Source organism: Theileria equi, chromosome 1 (assembly GCF_000342415.1).
Source record: "Theileria equi strain WA chromosome 1, complete sequence".
NCBI lineage: Eukaryota > Apicomplexa > Aconoidasida > Piroplasmida > Theileriidae > Theileria > Theileria equi.
Window position 1 is genome coordinate 1535242 of NC_021366.1, and position 17470 is coordinate 1552711.

The 17470-nt window shown below is 40.3% G+C and overlaps 10 protein-coding genes across 10 annotated transcripts; 2 read left to right on the forward strand and 8 right to left on the reverse strand.

Moving 5' to 3' along the window:
• Positions 1-272: 272 nt before the first annotated feature.
• BEWA_025180 (hypothetical protein) lies at positions 273-1631 on the reverse strand (the record flags this gene model as incomplete). Its single annotated transcript, XM_004829278.1, has 1 exon — positions 273-1631. The coding sequence occupies one exon, from the start codon at positions 1629-1631 to the stop codon at positions 273-275; it is 1359 nt and encodes a 452-aa protein (XP_004829335.1).
• Positions 1632-2272: 641 nt separating this feature from the next.
• Positions 2273-3763, reverse strand: BEWA_025190 (hypothetical protein; the record flags this gene model as incomplete). The annotated part of the gene is made up of 1 exon (XM_004829279.1): positions 2273-3763. One exon carries the CDS (start codon positions 3761-3763, stop codon positions 2273-2275), a length of 1491 nt encoding a protein of 496 aa, XP_004829336.1.
• A 601-nt stretch (positions 3764-4364) lies between these two features.
• Positions 4365-6440, reverse strand: BEWA_025200 (hypothetical protein; the record flags this gene model as incomplete). The annotated part of the gene is made up of 3 exons (XM_004829280.1): positions 4365-4733; positions 4769-5110; positions 5145-6440. 3 exons carry the CDS (start codon positions 6438-6440, stop codon positions 4365-4367), a joined length of 2007 nt encoding a protein of 668 aa, XP_004829337.1.
• A 128-nt stretch (positions 6441-6568) lies between these two features.
• Positions 6569-8662, reverse strand: BEWA_025210 (calcium/calmodulin-dependent protein kinase type, putative). The gene is made up of 2 exons (XM_004829281.1): positions 6767-8662; positions 6569-6690 (listed from the first exon to the last, which is right to left on the reverse strand). The coding sequence occupies exons 1-2, from the start codon at positions 8570-8572 to the stop codon at positions 6652-6654; spliced, it is 1845 nt and encodes a 614-aa protein (XP_004829338.1). The 5' UTR covers positions 8573-8662; the 3' UTR covers positions 6569-6651.
• Positions 8663-8718: 56 nt separating this feature from the next.
• Positions 8719-9695, forward strand: BEWA_025220 (hypothetical protein). Its single transcript, XM_004829282.1, has 4 exons — positions 8719-9094; positions 9147-9342; positions 9379-9507; positions 9544-9695. The coding sequence occupies exons 1-4, from the start codon at positions 8836-8838 to the stop codon at positions 9608-9610; spliced, it is 651 nt and encodes a 216-aa protein (XP_004829339.1). The 5' UTR covers positions 8719-8835; the 3' UTR covers positions 9611-9695.
• On the reverse strand, positions 9668-10950 carry BEWA_025230 (hypothetical protein; the record flags this gene model as incomplete). Its single annotated transcript, XM_004829283.1, has 8 exons — positions 9668-9738; positions 9773-9822; positions 9845-10027; positions 10060-10322; positions 10356-10519; positions 10556-10640; positions 10696-10808; positions 10908-10950. The coding sequence occupies 8 exons, from the start codon at positions 10948-10950 to the stop codon at positions 9668-9670; spliced, it is 972 nt and encodes a 323-aa protein (XP_004829340.1).
• Positions 10951-11429: 479 nt separating this feature from the next.
• BEWA_025240 (small nuclear ribonucleoprotein G, putative) lies at positions 11430-11844 on the reverse strand (the record flags this gene model as incomplete). Its single annotated transcript, XM_004829284.1, has 2 exons — positions 11430-11611; positions 11781-11844. The coding sequence occupies 2 exons, from the start codon at positions 11842-11844 to the stop codon at positions 11430-11432; spliced, it is 246 nt and encodes an 81-aa protein (XP_004829341.1).
• A 98-nt stretch (positions 11845-11942) lies between these two features.
• Positions 11943-14252, reverse strand: BEWA_025250 (Sec23/Sec24 domain containing protein; the record flags this gene model as incomplete). The annotated part of the gene is made up of 1 exon (XM_004829285.1): positions 11943-14252. One exon carries the CDS (start codon positions 14250-14252, stop codon positions 11943-11945), a length of 2310 nt encoding a protein of 769 aa, XP_004829342.1.
• Positions 14253-14963: 711 nt separating this feature from the next.
• BEWA_025260 (hypothetical protein) lies at positions 14964-16177 on the reverse strand (the record flags this gene model as incomplete). The annotated part of the gene is made up of 5 exons (XM_004829286.1): positions 14964-15023; positions 15058-15117; positions 15151-15270; positions 15304-15942; positions 15977-16177. 5 exons carry the CDS (start codon positions 16175-16177, stop codon positions 14964-14966), a joined length of 1080 nt encoding a protein of 359 aa, XP_004829343.1.
• A 629-nt stretch (positions 16178-16806) lies between these two features.
• Positions 16807-17416, forward strand: BEWA_025270 (hypothetical protein). The gene is made up of 2 exons (XM_004829287.1): positions 16807-17116; positions 17161-17416. The coding sequence occupies exons 1-2, from the start codon at positions 16862-16864 to the stop codon at positions 17410-17412; spliced, it is 507 nt and encodes a 168-aa protein (XP_004829344.1). The 5' UTR covers positions 16807-16861; the 3' UTR covers positions 17413-17416.
• Positions 17417-17470: the final 54 nt, after the last annotated feature.

Here is a 17470-nt window from a genome sequence, read left to right on the forward strand (position 1 = left end):
TTTTTAACAGAGTAAGAGTCTGCATAAGTCCTAGCATTCCAGTATACCAACAAGAGAGGAGTCTAAAGGGGAGAGTCTCTACCACCTACCACAGGTAGGGAGAACATACTGCATTAATGGTTGAAATCCATCCACAGGATGAATGAGTGATATTTAAATGGCCATTACATTGTAAAATAGTTCCGCCATTATTAACTAGGCTGAGGAGTAGGATCAGGAGACTCTTTGGCCTACGATCATTATCCTCCCCAATATCAATCCATAGAAACTCATCAGATCTGCCGAACCCAAGGGTCAGAGTAATTTTGGTAGGCCTTATAAAGTTTCCATGATGCAAAAGTAGTTATGACAGATGCTGTAAAAACGCCAGCAAAGGCTCCAAGAATGTTCTCTGGACCCCAATCAGTAAGGTTGAAGCCTTCTTGGCCTAGTTGAGTAAGAGCTTGAACAACAGGAGCAGTAGGTTTTAGTCTTTCACCATCTATAGCATCTTCAGCCATCTGAGCCACTGGAGTACCTTGTAGAAGAATCTTAGTCTCAGACTCCGTATCAGGAACCTGGTCAGATAAGTCAGCTGCTGGGACTTCCTCACGTTGAACTCCATTCTGTCCAAGATGTGCTGGATCAATAGTACATTGTTGCAAGCCATAACATCCAAGTTCTCTTAAAGTTTTTACAAGTTGTTTAAAGCCCTCATTATCCTTACAGTCAAGCCCCTTATTCTCTAAATCTTCTGGTGTTATGTTGTTGAGATTAGCAGGAGCATTTTCCCATGTATTACCACCAGTATTTTGCTTGTACCAACCTTTAACACTAGGCCTTGTCCCAGATGAGTCAACATATATTAGAACAGGGTTCCTACTATTATCGGAGTAGAAAACATAAACTGTAACTTTTCCTGATTGTTTGGTAGGAAAGTTAAGGCCAGGAATCTCTATTCTTATCCTATGAGTATTAGGACCACTATTATAGTACTTAATAGCTGCTACCTTCCATTTACCAGCATTAGCTTCATGTTTGTAGTATGTAATAGAGCTTGAGCTATGTTGCACACAGGAAACTTTATCACCAGAAACGGAGACCTTTCTTTGGCCATAATGCTTGTAACAACAGTACGTTCTACCAGCATAAGTCTTAGAATTGTTTTGGGTAATATCCATTGTGACTGCATTGTGATGTTCACAAACTAGTTCATCTAGTTTCTCCTCAAGAAGTGTAGGCTGGAGTTGGATAGATTGAGAGCCTGAAGATACAGTAAATGAGGTCCATTGATTTCTGCTAGTACCCCTGGCATAATACTTAGTCCCACTTTTTCCACTAGATACCACTTCCACTAGTAGAGCCTTAGTAAGATTATGCTTCCAATAATAAGCGGAAACATTTTCCACGTTATTTCCTATAGCTCCTAGATTATTTCTCTGATCATCAATTACTGCCAATAGTGTGAATGGTTGATTTTTTCTTCCATCAGAAGCCTTATATTCATGAGTAAACTTGAGGAAGTCAGATCCAAGAGGGTAATTAGATTTTGTGACGGTAATGTTAACTCTCTTACCACCACTATATCTCTTAGGAATTTTTTCATCTTTTGGCTTGTGTCTAAGCTGAATTATTACTTGTGGGACTGCCATTATTGATAGGGTTATATACCATGATGCTCCAAGAAGTCCTTTAAGTTGAATCTTTAAGAGCTAGAGCTTGAATCTGAGCTTAAAGTCTTTCAAGACAAAGAGAATCAATATCAGCTTGAGGAACCATAGGGAAGGAAAGAGTATGACCAGAGAGAGGTAGAAGTTGTCAGGGGTCTTTGAGATACAGCAAGTGACTAGAGACACTATGAACAGAAGTAAGAGTAGTATGGCCAAAAGAACTAAGAGCTTGTTCTTCAGATCCAGCTCTTTCAGGTTCTTTAACTTTACCAACAGGTCTTTAGGGTCCTCTAGAATTACTATTAGCATGACATACAGTAGAGTATCCAGCAGTAGATTCTTCAGCTTTACTAGAACCTCCATCCTTTAGTTCAAGATAAGTTTAGTATCAGGAGAACCAAGAAAGTAGGATTAAGAGACTCCTTAGTCTTCCTTAGATTCTCTGTCCTGTACTATTTATTATCCCTCTATCCTACTCGCTCCTCCATCCTTCCATGGTAGTAATCCATTCATGTCTCAACTGGTGTGAGCAGAATGGGCAGTATGGATGAATGGCATATTCTCCTACAGAATAAAAGTCCGAAGAAGAGTCTATGCATACTCGATATGGTACATTAAGTACTCTAGGATATCTGTCTAACCCATGGGTCTCCATTATGACTCTTATAGTATTTGAATCCCGCGAGACCAACTAATCCAGATACAACGCCAACACCGGTCAAGACAGTAGGAATAGATTTTTCAGGCTTATCCCAAAAAGAAGGGTTTTGACCAGGAGAATTTCCTTGGCCATGAGGAAGAGCAGTTCCAGCTTCAGCACCAGAACGAGCTTGAGGTTCAGAAGCAGATTCTTTAGCAGCAGGAGATTGAGTACCTTCAGAATGAGAATCTCCATCAGCATTACCACTAGCTTCATCAACAGCAGATCCAGAAAGTCCAGGAGCGGTATCACCGGGGCCTTTAGCTTTATCATTAGGATCGGGCTTTTTAGGAGAAGTACCTTGTTCTTGAGCTCTAGCTTCTTTGCCACCAGCATCAGCTTTATATCCTTGTCCTTCAGATTCTTCACCTCCAGAACGTTGTGCTTCTTGTTGTCTTTGTTCTAGTTGTTGTTTGGATTCTTGGCATTCTTCCAAGTCCGAAGTATCATGATTAAGTTCTTCTTTGAGTGCCTTCCAATTGTTACAGTCAAGGTCTCTAAAGTTCTCGGGTGTTATGCTGTTGAGTTTCTCGGCCTTCTCCCAGTTTCCATTAGTACCACTCCCTTTCTTAAACCATCCTGAAACACCTGAACCCCCAGTACTATTGACATATATAAGCTTAGGTTCCTTACTCTCACCGGAGTATAATGCATAGACATTCTTTACATTTGGAATAGGAAATGGTTGTCCATTTAAAGTTACACGCTTCCTATTCTTTGGATCAGAACTACCGCCCTCATTGTATTTAATACCAGCTAATTTTGAAGTAGGACCAATGGTGTGCTTATAGAATTTAGCGGACCTTCCGTGATTATGATGTTTATGGCTAACTGGTATTTCCTCCACAGTGACCCTGGGACTATTCTTATGATCATCACAACAGTACCCTTTACCATACTTAGGTTGCTCGGAATTATTCCTGCTAAGATCTAAGGTTATCGCATCGTTACTGTAACAGTTTTGTTCGTCCAGAATTTTCTCTAGGTCACCATTTAGTCGTTTTTCAACCCATTCCTTACCACTACTCCTGACATAATACTTAGTTCCATCTGATCCAGCAGCGGTAACTCCTACCAAGAGAACTTTCGTGGGTGTCTGACCACCGCCATTCTCATGCCTCCAGTAATATGCTTCAACTGAGGTTACCTCCTTATCATCTTGAGATTCTCTAACTCCACCTATCTTCCCATTCTCATCCTGGATTTCCTTTAGTCTGAATGGTAAACTTTTCCCATAAGAATCCTTAGTTGAATTTTCATGGGTATACCTGTAGAAGCCAGGAGAGTCTTCATGCCTTGTGACAGAAATGGTAACACTTTTACCACCTCCGGTAGTATTTGCTTGGTAGTCACAAGTATATGGAGGGCCATTATTTGGCTTGTTTTTTAGCTCAATGGTTACTCTGTCCGTCATTATTACCAGAGTTCTCAGAGCAAGTCCCTAGTCCAGCACTTACCATCCATGTTCAGAGAGATTGTCTTTCAAAACTCTGAGATCCATGAGTAGTCTCAATGCAATACCGTCTAGTCATGCATCCTCTATCACAACTAGCTCACCGTCAGAGAGACTATCCACAGAACAAGATTAACAACTATCAACACAGTCCTCAGTAGAAATCACTTCAACGTCTATCCAATCATCAACTTCCACAGAGTACATAACACAGTCCAATCATCCTTACCTCCACTAACAAGTACATAAGCACTAGGTACACTAGTGGTACAATCATGGAAATATGTTTATCCAACTCTATCTTGAGTTCAACATCTAGTATATCTTCCGTTGCAGCAGTCCTGGGTAATAGGCAGTTGTCCATAACACAGTCACTGTGAATGAATTTAAAACGTCCAGCCATATTGATTTTCTGTCACAAATTACTCCATATATGCTGGAGACCGTGATCCCTAGCAAGTGATTAAAAAATCTCTGGTAAATTGGTATATGATGATAATAATAATAAAATGTACACGTAAATACCTCAAATTTTAAATGTTGGCGATTACAAACACGGCAGTCAAGACTTCTTCAAGGAAAAATTTGCAAGAGAAAGAGGAAGCATCTGATTATGCTTTTCATTCGAAAACTCCATAACATTCTTGCCATCTGCAAGTGAAAATCTCGACTCCAATTTGTGGATCTTTGCCTGCAAATAAAAGTTCTCCTCCTTAACCTTATCGTGCATGCTAGCAGATTCCTGGAGTCTCTCAAGCTTATACTCTAGCTCCCTAATACGCTCCCTGAGTGTGTCCTGATTTTTAAGTGCAACTCGAAGCTCTGAGGTCTTATCGTTTACAATCAACGAAGACTCAAGCTCAATAACCTTCTCCTTAAAATGGCCAAGTTCTTGATTCTTTCTCATTATTATTTCCTTTAATTTTACAATCTATAGAGTGTTATAAAAGGCAATGTAAAACTTACAGCTTGAAGTAGTTGGGAGCACTCCTTTTGTGCATTCTTTAACAATGTTTTGCATTTTTCAATTTCAGAATCCTTATCTGCAATTAGGCCTACAAGTTGATCCTGTTCCTTTAGTATACTAGCCAATTGATTCTGATATTCTACATCCAGGTTAAGTTTCAACTGCATTTCACGTTGTTTAAATGTTTTTTCCATATCGGCAATCGAATTTTTCAACATTTGTTTGTCAATCGAAAGTGATGCAACGTCCCTATCATAACGTTTTGCAACAAGTTCATTCTCCATGACGCGTTCACGAAGCGCCCTTATTTCATCGTCCTTTATGCGGTGTTGCTCTTCCATCTACAATGCTTGTATAAGATAAAAGTAAACAAACCTCTTGTAACTTGTTTGCGAGTCTTTGGGTCTCCTCGATCTGAGCCTGCAGTTTGGCAAAATTGATGGCGACTACTGCATCACTTTCAGCTTTATACTGTATTACGGAAGCATGCTTGCTTGTATCAAGCTCTGACTTCCAAATCTGAAACTCGTGTACCTGTCCATTTAATTTTGAAATCTCCTCATCTTTTTGAGCAATTTGTTTTTTGAGAACATCCGTTATCTTTTTAACCTTTTCCAATTCAAACTTGTAGATTTCTAGGGTAATTTGGTCCCCTGAATCCATTGGTACATAGTGGCCAAGGGCACTCTTTGGCTCTTTCTCATCATCTACATTTCCCGCTTGCTGAAATATGTGAGCTGAATCTTCTGATGGTCTATGCGGAACTGATTCCCTGAAAAATTCGGGCCCACTATCACTGGATAAATTCTCATCTGAAAGAGTAGGATCCGGGTAACTAACACCGGAGCGTATTTCTTTCAAAGGATCAGGACCTTTTGGGTTATTTGCATCATGAAGAAGGGTTTTCAAATCCCAAAGCTTATCCCATGAACCCTCCTGTTCACCAGGTTCATTGGAATAATGCGATGTAATGTTATTTGGTGTACCACTAGAAATTGGGTGCCTATTTTCCCTAATTGACATTGACTCTATGTTACCAATCACATCCCTTTCTCTGGTGGAGACCGGATCATCCTTGGAATGAGTATTGTAATAAAATGGAAGGGTGCAATCATCCAGTGAGGCGTTGCTCGTTGTGTTGTAACGCATAAAACGGGAAATGTGTAAATCCGCATTGACATTTTCATCAGCCTGTGTCTCACAAGGGTCAATTTCTCTATATTTACTAGTCCCTGTGTACCTACTAGTATCGTCGCGAACAGAGTCAATCTCATTTCCGTAACCCCTGTCAACCGGGAAATCGGAATTTGATAATAAAGACGCATCCATGTTAGAGTCTCCAGAGGAAGCTGTATTGTTTAAAATTGGTGTGCCAGGATTTGCGATAACTGCCTTGTATGCTTCGTTCTTATTTACAAAATTGTTTATATATGTGTCAATTGAATTTTCTTTTCGAGGTCCTCCAGTTCCATAACCAGAATTTACCCCTGCATTTGGTCCGGGTCGATTTACTGTGCCAAAATCCGCAGCGAGGTTGCTCGAGGAGCTGTAGCGTTCCTCAGAGATTGGATCGGTGTAATTACTCGCTGTTTTCATGAACTCGTGATGATCTTCTCTGTTTTTCTCCAAGTTATCGAGTTCACCGCCATCTTTAGGCCTAATTACCGACATTTTTACTACTTTACATGGGAATACTGCAGCACATGTACGTCCTTCCGCACATCATGTAACAAACACCCGTTCTAGAAGCTATTTTACAGAACAAATGTGCAAAATTCAATTGTATTAATACGCATTCACAAATGTATAGTACAAATTAACGGTTGCGTACACCACATGTACGTACGCACAATGTAGTGTGTTGGATGCAAACGCGCGTGACTCAGACTTCTGGATTAACAGCCGTCAAGGATTCGCAAAACTGTAAATTTGTGTTATAGCATGTACTGGGTTGGAGCAATGTGTAGCGTGTAAATGAATGTATGCAGTCGACTTACCTCTACAAAGTCAATGAACCCATCCTGATTCTGGTCCGTATTCCGGAAAATTTCTTCAGCTGAAACGTCATTAAAATACTTTCCAATAGCCGCTGTAAAACTCTTTAAATCTATGAAACCCTTTCCAAGCACGTCCAGTTTCTTGTACACGAGCGACAACATATTGATATCCAATATTCCATAATGCTCTATAACTGCTGTTACAAATTCCGTGTAGTTGAGTTCAGGTGTACCCCTGTATCCAATTGTGTTGTACACCTTTATACATTCCTGATGTGAAATATCCAAATGTGACTTCATCGCAGTGTAGAACTCATCAAAGCTAATTGTACCATTTTTTCGAGTGTTTATGGCAAAGAAAGCTCTATATACCTCTTTGGGACACTGTCTGTCACTCTCAAGAACTGAAAGCGCAATCACTACTCTGTGTAATGGAGATTTGCGAGAAAAGTGTATTATGTGCTTTAGCAGTTCTACAGGGACTTTAAAATTACTGTATCTCATATACTCGCTCTTTAACCATTCATGGCGTAACGCCATTTCTGCAGACGGTCTCTCATTTCCGTTTCTATTCAAGAGGTACCTTATAAAGTCTTTTGCTGTATCAGAGACAGAAGTCCACCTTACTCCCTCAAATCTCAATGTGGCCCTTTTAATTTTCCACAAAATCTCTTTATCCCCTTCCGAATTGAAAGGAGGAGACCCGGATAACATCATGTAAACAATAACCCCGGTACTCCAAATGTCGCATTTTTCATTATAACAACCATCAATAACCTCAGGGTCAACATAATATACAGTTCCATGCATACCTCCCATAGGTATACCCTTTTCAAAGACTCTGGCGAATCCAAAGTCAATCATTTTAAGGGGTGAATCAATCTCTTGATCTGCAAACACCCAGTTTTCAAGTTTTAGGTCTCTGTGACAAATTCCATTTGTGTGAAGATAGTGCAAAGTTAGCAACATTTGAAACGTTAATTTTATAGCATATTGTTCGGAAAAACGCTTATAAGTATCCAGTCTATCATACAGCTCACTTCCTGAGCAATACTCCATTATAATGTGACATACGCCAAGCTCATCGTATGCCTCGTGCATAAATGCGATATTTGGGTGATCCAACTGTGTAAATATGGATACCTCATTGAAAACACTGGTCAATTTGCGCTTGGAAGTAGTGTATGTGCTCAAAGACTTCAAGGCATAAACTTTTTGAGTCCTTCTGTTAACTGCATGCCTTACTGAGCCACAAACACCGTATCCTATTGCGTTTGTTCCAAGAATATAACGAGATGTCAACTTCACAGACGAGAGTATCCTAATTCTCCAGACATCGTTAGTCAGTACAACGTCTGATATCCTCGGATATTCCGACAAATTGCGTAAAATAGATGACTTTGCGCCATCGTCGGTACTTTTAGTCTTGTCCGGATCCGAATGGGCCCTTTTAGGTTTGTGAACGGACATACGGGGACGATCTAGGTTTGTGTAAAACACATCCGAGATATCCGGTACCATATAATCCGGGACATGCTGAATTCCTCGTTCTTTATTGGTGCCTTCAACCGTATTTTTAGCGGAGGAACGCTGTATAGTAGCCAAACTATTCGATGTGTTATTGCTAGTTCCAGAATGGTCAAAATTTTCCGGAGGTTTGGCGGAATTTTTTGCATCATCTCCAAATTCATTATTATTTCCACTTAACGTGGTACTGTCAAGCCCGGGGCTGTGTGTATCTTCCTGCTCCTTGCGGCTTGTGGAGGTTCCAAGGCGGCAGTTAGGGGAACTCAAACAAGCACCCATTCTTCAGTGAAACCTGCGATTACTAAAACTAATTCATTTTAAAATCCATAATAGTGAAAATATAGTAAGCACATACACCATGAATGGCCGTTCCGAAGCCCTATATACCTTACATTGAGGAGCATTCGTATCCTTGCCGTGGACTCATTTTCCGACTGTTAGCCACAGAGAATCTCGTGTTACTGATTTAATCCTCCAGGTAGTATATCGTAGGAAATCGTGGAATGTGCGCCAATTCGACGCCCTAGAGACGCGTATCCACAATGGACGGCCTGGATGTCGACTATTTGTATAAAAATAACAAAAACCACTCGTTGGTCGATAGTCTGCCGTTTGTAGATACTATTCCTGTGGAATTGGAGCCAACGATCCAAGAATTGGTACAAGATGAGATGAAACTCATTCTGGAAGAGTCTGGATGCAGCGAAGAGGAACTTTTGAACAAGTATTTGGCGCCTATACCATACGAAAGGAAGGAGAACGGTTGTCTGTACAATCTAGAGATTAATCGCATACAAAATGGTTTGTATTATTCACAGAATTCATAAACTACCTAATCATGATAACTTCTTAGGAGAGGAAAAGGAAGGACTAAATTTCAAAAAGTATTCCGAGATAGATTCCGGAGATAATGTAGACGCTAAACTTGAGCATATGAAGATGCTCATGGAGTATTCCCAAGGCTCCCTAATCAACCTAGAGCTTATGGACAGGTACAAGGAAGGGTCTTGGCTCAAGTACCTAGACTCACTCACACTACTCAAACTTGGGTACGTGCACAAAATCTGTCTCATGATCATCTTTAGAATGGAGAAGGAAAAGAATCAAATCACCGAAAAGGTGGAAGAAATAAACAAGAGAAGAAAACTATCGCAAATTGAATGTGCAAATAGGCTAAGATCAATCGGTCAAGAATACGAGGATTTGATAAATAAGTAGGTGTGCGATGCCATATCATCAATGCTGTTTAGGAACAAACAACTCTTTTTTGCAATTGAAGAATTGCAACAGAAAAAGCGTGAAACTATCTTGGAGTAGAAAAGAATAATCCTAGTCCTTTAACAACCTAAAAGATTTAGTATAAATGTAGACTTGCTATACCTTGTAGTATACGTCCGATAATATAGATGGTACATTTGGATTACTCAGCAATACGCCAATTTTCGCTAAAAATTTATAATGGTATACAACTAAACAAACCGTGAACATAGTTCAATGTACTCTTGATGTACGGATCCTTTGACATGAGCCTAAAAGTTTGTCAATAAATACCATTGTTCATACTTGAATCTGATAAAGTTGGAGTAAATAAACAGAGCGAATATGCCACTAGGGGTGGAGAATACTCCCAAAACGAGATATATTATCATTGAACATTCAAGGTTCCCCCTTATTTGACAAATTTGGTACAAATTGGCGTCAAACTTTGCAAATGCGGATTTAACAAGTGGTGATCTAAAAAGTGTATAAACATTTCAACTAAATACCTCGCAACAATTCTTGGGAAAATGCTAGGATGATTCTTGAACAACTTGTTTATTCCAATGACGCATGTAATAAGTTGTGGCATTACTCTGCCAAGACTTTGAGGAAGCTTTGTAAATGCAGAAGCATAGAGAATGTAGTGAACATTATCCTCGTACACGAGTGACGAGAGCCATTGCATATTCAGTTTAGGGAACCCTCTCTCTCTTAGCGTACCAAGGACCAAAAATGTGTAAAACAGGCTCCTTGAACATGTGCGTAGATTCTGTAAATGGAATAGATGAAGAGAGTAAAGTACCTGAACAAGCAGCCCAGACATCTTTGGCCTAAAAACAGATAGGGCCAATACTACAAGGGAAGCCAAATAGCCGATTCTCGAGAATAGCTCCAGCCTGTGTGGGAACTCACGTAGGAGTTGTGATGTGGAACGAGGCGTTTTTTCCTGATACCTTGGGGTGAATCCTGAAAGAGCGTGTAAATGTATGGGATGAAGCCCACCTGGAGTCGTCGGTTGCGTAGGCGGAGTAGAGGCAGAAGCTGTGATTGGATCTCCAACTGTCGAACTTTCACTCAGGGTGGAATCCTATACGTTAATATACAACCGCAAACGCGATCATATGTATCGATAATAAACGTACAATGTTCCTCCGGTACCAATTCCTCTTGAACTTTGGAATCTTGGAGAGGGGAGGCGTAGGATAGAGGTTCAATAGGTACTGCTGCCATTCTTGAGATCCAGCCCAGTCAAAAGCTACAAATAAGTGTTTATAAATGTGCAACATCTAGAGTTGGCGACGCAAACATGCCGAGGAAATGAAAATGTATGCATAGAATTCCAATGTGTATGTACCTAAAAATTCCTTCTCAACGTTGGTCAAATTAGAATCACTCATCTCGTCCCTATCTTGAGTAAACTAATGATGAATTCGTAATCAGCCTTTAGATATGGGGAACTGGAATTCGGCATATAACGTTTATAGCCCATTAATATCGTTCCATATATTACGTTTAATCTTTAAATTTGCCCAGAAGTTGAGGGATAGGTACAGTGTGTGTGGAACACTCGCAGAGGAGGCAAAACTGGCGTTGCCTCTATGCCCGAGCAGAATCCTAATTTCCATTACTCTAAACCAACACACTTTGCATAATCTATAAATTTGTAGTTCATAATCCAATCCTAGTTGGTACATGTGCCAACTTGCTGGTTATTCCGACCAACACGTGACAAATTCCATATTTACCGCTCTCACTGACGGATCCATAGACTCAAATTTAATACGTTGACTTCTAAAGAGTCGTAAAATCCAAACAACTGTCAGTGTGAGCCACTGCTGTCCCGGTAGTATCCATAGATGTATCTAACACGTATATATTATCTAGTATGAACCTTATCCAAACATTCCCAGTATATAATGGAATTTCCACGAAGAACAACAATGCCCAAGTCGATCTGGTCGTCGCCAACAACCTCCAAGGCGTTGTCAAGAACAATGTTCATAAAAGTGTCGTAACCACGCAAAACTCCGACGACATGGCGAGAACCATTCAAGTGAACTGTATAAAAAAGGTGATTGCGCATGAAAAAATGGAGTGTATACGTGAGAATTGAAAAGGAATCCCAGAAGTTACATTTTCCCGGCAAACCAGTACAGATTCTCATTCATACACCATGTAAATGTGAATATAATAAAATTATATGCAAAATTGCAAAAAAAAATCCTACCATCTAGCCTCTTTTCCATGAATCGACGCAAATCAGCCGAACCAGCCTTGCCGCCTCCTGCCATTTCTATAAAAACTCTGCGATGCTTTGACAGTAGCAATAAAATGTAAATGTATGAAAATAGTGTAAAAATTAAGTGACCACCATCTTTTACCAGACACATTAGGCCTGTACAACGAGCTTCACCAAGTGCTCCATAAAAGTCTTTAGTGACACATCATCTGTGTTTATAACTGCTGTGGAAGCATCATAATCTTGTAATCCGGAGTTGTGAGTCGTGGAAGGGTTGACCTTTGCAAGAAGGAACCTAGCCTGTGATCCTCCCTGGTTACAAAGGATAAACTTTGGTGTTGGGAATCTGTCCTCCAAAATGTGCTTGGCATCATCGTTAGGGGCTTGTAACAAGTCTTTAAAGTGTGCGTACTCTGGGTTGTCCTGGTATCCCTGCTCACGCCATTGATTTATGGTCTCACCGTACCATATAACAAGATGGAAGAAAGTATCCAAAAGCAGTATTACATTCTTCTTTAGCGATACTGCGTCCAAAAGGACAGGTTGCGGTGTTTGGTTCTCAAATGAGTATTCAAGAAGTGCCGGTTGTATCATAATCAAGGAATTGATAACATTCTCCCTGCACAAAATATATCTATAATAGGCAGTTTCATCAGGAGATGCGTTAAAAGTCTGGAGAAAATGAGAACGACGCAAATGGTACATGAACTGAGGATATATAGAAAACTGAGATGACAAGCGGAATGTGTGTGCTTCATTCTTTTGATAATCTGCGAACTGGCAAACCAAGTTAATCAACTTCTTATCCAGCCATCTGAGTACACTTAGAGGATCCTCAGTCTCCAACTTATAGAGAGAATACCTGGCCATTAAAACAGCTGCAGCCTCCTGGTCAAATCCAGTTGAGAGATCAGAAAGTGATGGCTGTGCGTATTTGCATGAGAAGGTTGTTACACGCAACCTCTTGCTTCCATTTGAGTGATAATAGACTGTCTGGAATTGCACAAATCCCTGCAAACCAGCAAGATTGTTTGCGGCTCCGTTTGCATTATTCCCCTTTGACACACCAATAGTTGTCAAGGCAGAATTAATCATTGATGCATTCTGGTTTTCCAAAGTGAAAAAAAAGGCCAAGGTAGATCTCTTGTCCAAAGACCCAACAGTCCATTCATAGGTGCCTCCCTCTCCTATAACTACATCAGAAACACTAGATCCCTTCTTTTTAGCTGAATAGCAACCTCCGACGCATCCAGAAATCTTTAGCTCTTTGCTGGTAAATACAGAAATTTTCGCATTGTATCCCTGCGTCATAAAACCATCCTTATCAACAGTAAAAATGGACTTTAATGAATCCTTAAAGATTGACATACTAAACGAATCTGACATAACCATATAACCTCCGGTCTTATCACAACAGACTTTCATTTCATGCAGACCGGATTGATCAAGAGAACATGCGAAAATATCAATAGTATGACCATTTGTGGCACAAAGCATAGCAAGTGATGTATAATATGCTGTAGCATCCTTTACCAAGCGAGCATTGTGACTCTCCTTCTGCAAATCGATATGGTGTCTGATAGATTCTGAAAGAGGAATCTCTACAACCTTTCCAGGGCCATAAGTGCAGGCACCTCCAACAAATAACATAACTCTTCCACCCTTGTTCATTGAAAAACTCTCAAGTAGACTTGTGGCCACGCTCAAAGCAGATCCAGTACACCTGTTTGGTCTGCTGTTTGGACCAATGGGCCATGAATCAACAATTAAATTCTCTACAAGTCTATTCAATGTGTATTCCACTGTATTCATGGGTTGCACAAATCGGCTAGTGGTCTGAGCTATATTCAGTACCCTCTTGATGTAATCAGCCTTGTGCTCCACATTACCACGAAGAACGAAGCAACGTGGAATTTCCGTCTCGCTCAAATCATGAACTTTAATTACCGATCCAAATGTTATAAATCCAACATTCACGTCACCAGGCAACATGCTAATAACCTGCTGAAGTGAATCCTTGAGTTGATCAAGCTCCTCTTGTGGGATGCAAGTATCAATTAAAAATATAAAAGTTGGTGGGAAAACGCCACCAGTTACATTTGAGGGAATAATGTATTCCATAGTCAGATTTGTGAGTTCCAACGGAAGGTTGTTTGGTGAAATGTGCTCCGAATATGAGGGCGGCAAAGGGTTCCTGAGAAGAGAGACAGGGCAAGTCCATGTTTTCGCGCGGAAATCTATGTTACAGTAGGGATTTAAAAATATGCCACTATTCCTACATCTCACTGGCATGTATTCTACCAGTGGTATCTTTTGTGCGGAGTCTTCATCCGAGGCCTTGAGTGGAGTAAAGAGGCAGCCGATTGGCACCTCCGCCTTTTCTGCCTCCTCATAGGAACAAGGCCACAAATTCCAGCTGAATCGCAAACCTGTATGCGATTCAAGCTCTGTAAAATCCATTTTTAGGTGTGTATTGTTTCTTGTACGTATCCCTCAACTGTACCTGCAATTTTCCAGGAAAGGATATCTCTTTGAAAGGACTCTATTAAATACAAAACGAGTGGCACAAATTCTTTTTGCTCTCGTGCAATTTTGGGTTTCTGAATGCAAACTAGTCGTAAAATCTCCAACTAGCAGTAAATATCCAAACCTATATACATTGGTCAAGGTCGCAAAGATGTATATAGAGAATTAGTGCATAAAAAGCTGTAAATAAAGGGGTGAGTCCGTATGGTTCCAAAAAAAGTCCCACGAGGTACTTGCTCTTCAAACACTCAGTGTGGCCACAAATACTTTTATGAAATGCCACAAACTTTGCATTAAACTATCAAATTACAAATAAAACTCGGGATTTATCCATTTACACAACCCCACGTCTATCTACAGTGTGTATAAGGGACGTAGACACCAAATTTTAGGCGCTAGCGCATACGTGTAGATACGTCTGGCCTTTGTTGACATTTTAATTCCATGGGCTCAGTGGATTTGCTCTTACAGCTCGAAAGAGTCGCAAAAGCCGACAACAACATCCATCTTATACACACGCAGACATTGAGACATTAAGTTCAGTGCTAATTGTATACATGTGCTCTTTTACGAATTAAAATTCACGAGCTAAGCAGAATGACGATTGAGAACGTGTCTGCTTGTACAAGAAAACGATTGTCATAACTAGTAGACCAGAATTGCCAACAATGGAAGTATTACATTGTCACATCCTGCCACGGTTGCCTAAGACGAGTCGTAAATTAACCTTCAAACAAACCTCCACAATACACGTTAGCAAAGACGTCAGAACACACCTGCCATAATCAACGGTATTCTCCTGAAACAGAAATAATCTGACGGTAAAACTTACACTTTGGACGTGTGAAAGTAGCAACATAGCTGTCAAGCAGGAGAAAAAGTATGCAATTGACCCCTGAATAGTCTTGCGGTTTGAGTGATTGCTCCTGAATCTAGAGCCAACAAGTGCAGCCTGTACATTGTTTAATCTATCCTTTAAACTTACAAAAGAGTCCCCAAGGCCAACCGTGCAAATTCCAAGTCCTGCCCTAGTCCAGTCCGGGGCTTCACCCTTGATAAATTCATAAATGAGAGGAATCACAATGCCCAAAAATAGACTAATGTGCGAAAATTCAAATCGCTCGTCATCATCTTCACTCTTGAATATGTTGTACAATTTAGTCATTTTTGCAAAAAATATTCCATTTGCTCTCAAAACTTCCACAAATGTCAATAGTACAATAATAACAGAGGCTACAATGATAAAGAGCAGCTCCTCACCATGGTAAAAGGCTACAAGGGCATTAGCTGAGAGCAAGAGGTGGAACCATTTCCTAGTCCTACTAGTTACCCTCTCTGTATCTTTGCAGAGATAAACATTCAAAGAAATTCCAACTATGAAAAATAAAGAAGTTACAAACCAAATCCCAATCACTTTAAGTGAATTTTCGTGTGAAAAAAATCTCAACATCAAAGATGCGGAGTCAAGGCTATGAAAGTTGTCACTGAACCAAAATAAGTTAAAATAACCAGAAATACTGTGCAAATGAATGAGAGCTAACGGCACCACCAAGCTCTTTAAAAATGTAGATTGTTTGGAATGTATAGTATAAAGAACCGAGAAAACTGCAAATAGTACAATAACCTAAAGGTACTGAATGAATATACAAACAACAAACCATATGATAAAGAGGATGTGCGAGCATTAAGACTGGCACATTTACGTTGATTCCCTTTCTCTCCAGCATGAGAGATATGCTAGTGTCAAGAGGGAATGTAAAGAGGGAAGGAAGATGAATCAAAACCGCCAGTACTTGTATTAAAAATACAGAATCCGAAAAGCCAATTCCATCGTGCCTAAATAGTGAATTCTCGGTCATTTCGAACCAACCTTTTATCACAAAGCTCCAAAAAAGCGTACAAGGCAGAGAATAAAACGATATCAATGCAAAGTTGAAAATCTGAAAGTACGTAAAATAGCCTTAATGTTGAAACTACAGGCAAAAAGAGAGAAAGTTTGTGGCCTTTTGCCAATGAAATCACGTAACACTGAAGCGTAGAGTATGCCAAAATGTGTATTAGGCGGTGAGCGGCTGGACTAGCAGCTGAGATCAGAACTGAAGTGAATAAGAACGGTTGGATAAGCGCATTCAGTGGATTTCTTTTCCTTGAAGAGGTGCCGCCGAGTACTGCAAGTGTGTGTTTGTGTATTTACGGGTGGTGTCTAGAAAACACCGATTCTCTGAAACATAAAGACAAATTACCTCTGTGTGTGACTATAACGGACGCCAAGAATGCCAATTCCAAAAGCGCGTTCCTAGTGTGAAAAAAGGAGGCCAAATGCCTCCAAATTAGAAATGCGGCAGCCAGTTCAGAGGCTATCTTTGTTATTCCTCTACATTTGTTATTCATTATCCAATAATAAATGCTGATGATTATGCAAAACCTCTACACAGTCATTTAATGGCCTACGGCCCAGTCGCCATTCATGGGGACCGCCTCCGCTACTCGGTCAGTATATAAACTCATTTATGCAGATGGAATTTACCCCTTTACACGTATAGATGGAAAAGGACGTGACTCCACCTGTTGTAGTTCCCTCAGACGTCACAATCTGTGAGAATTTGTACTCCACCGGCCCTCGCAAGTTGACCTTTGCCGAGAAATTGGGACTCTTGCTTACTCCAAACCCAGTCCGCCTAAACTACACTAAAAACGATAGAGATGAGCTGAGAGCTGTGCTGTCAAAGGGATATCTCGATGAACCTGATCCCATCACCGACATACTTTTAACGAGACAAAAGTCGATTTCAAAAGAGGTTTGTGCTCTTTCCACTGTATGTAACGCTATATGAACATGTAGGTATCCAGCAAAAGTTTTGGTTTCGGCGGTTTCGTAGGTCTAACTTTACTATCTCTCTATTCTCTGAGGTTCCACTCAATCAAGACCAAAATCATTGTGACTCCATTCTCATCGTACTTTGGGCTACTTTTGGGTCGTCAAGTTGGAGACTGCTACTATGGAAGATGGAATGAATACTCAAGGGATAGAGCCCTAGGAAAGCTCCCAGCCAAACGTTTCCTAACAAAAGAGGAACAAGTCAAATATTTGTAATGTATACGTATATATAACATAGAAATTAGTCCAAATGACTATAGGATGAAAGTGTGTG

Coding starts and splice junctions, on each gene's coding strand:
- BEWA_025210 (XM_004829281.1), bottom strand. CDS start 8,572: ATGGGTGCTTGTTTGAGTTCCCCTAACTGCCGCCTTGGAACCTCCACA. Junction 6,691..6,766: donor GGTTCATTGACTTTGTAGAG/GTAAGTCGACTG, acceptor ACAAATTTACAG/TTTTGCGAATCCTTGACGGC.
- BEWA_025220 (XM_004829282.1), top strand. CDS start 8,836: ATGGACGGCCTGGATGTCGACTATTTGTATAAAAATAACAAAAACCAC. Junction 9,343..9,378: donor CTCACACTACTCAAACTTGG/GTACGTGCACAA, acceptor GATCATCTTTAG/AATGGAGAAGGAAAAGAATC. Junction 9,508..9,543: donor TACGAGGATTTGATAAATAA/GTAGGTGTGCGA, acceptor AATGCTGTTTAG/GAACAAACAACTCTTTTTTG.
- BEWA_025270 (XM_004829287.1), top strand. CDS start 16,862: ATGGAAAAGGACGTGACTCCACCTGTTGTAGTTCCCTCAGACGTCACA. Junction 17,117..17,160: donor AAAAGTCGATTTCAAAAGAG/GTTTGTGCTCTT, acceptor ATGAACATGTAG/GTATCCAGCAAAAGTTTTGG.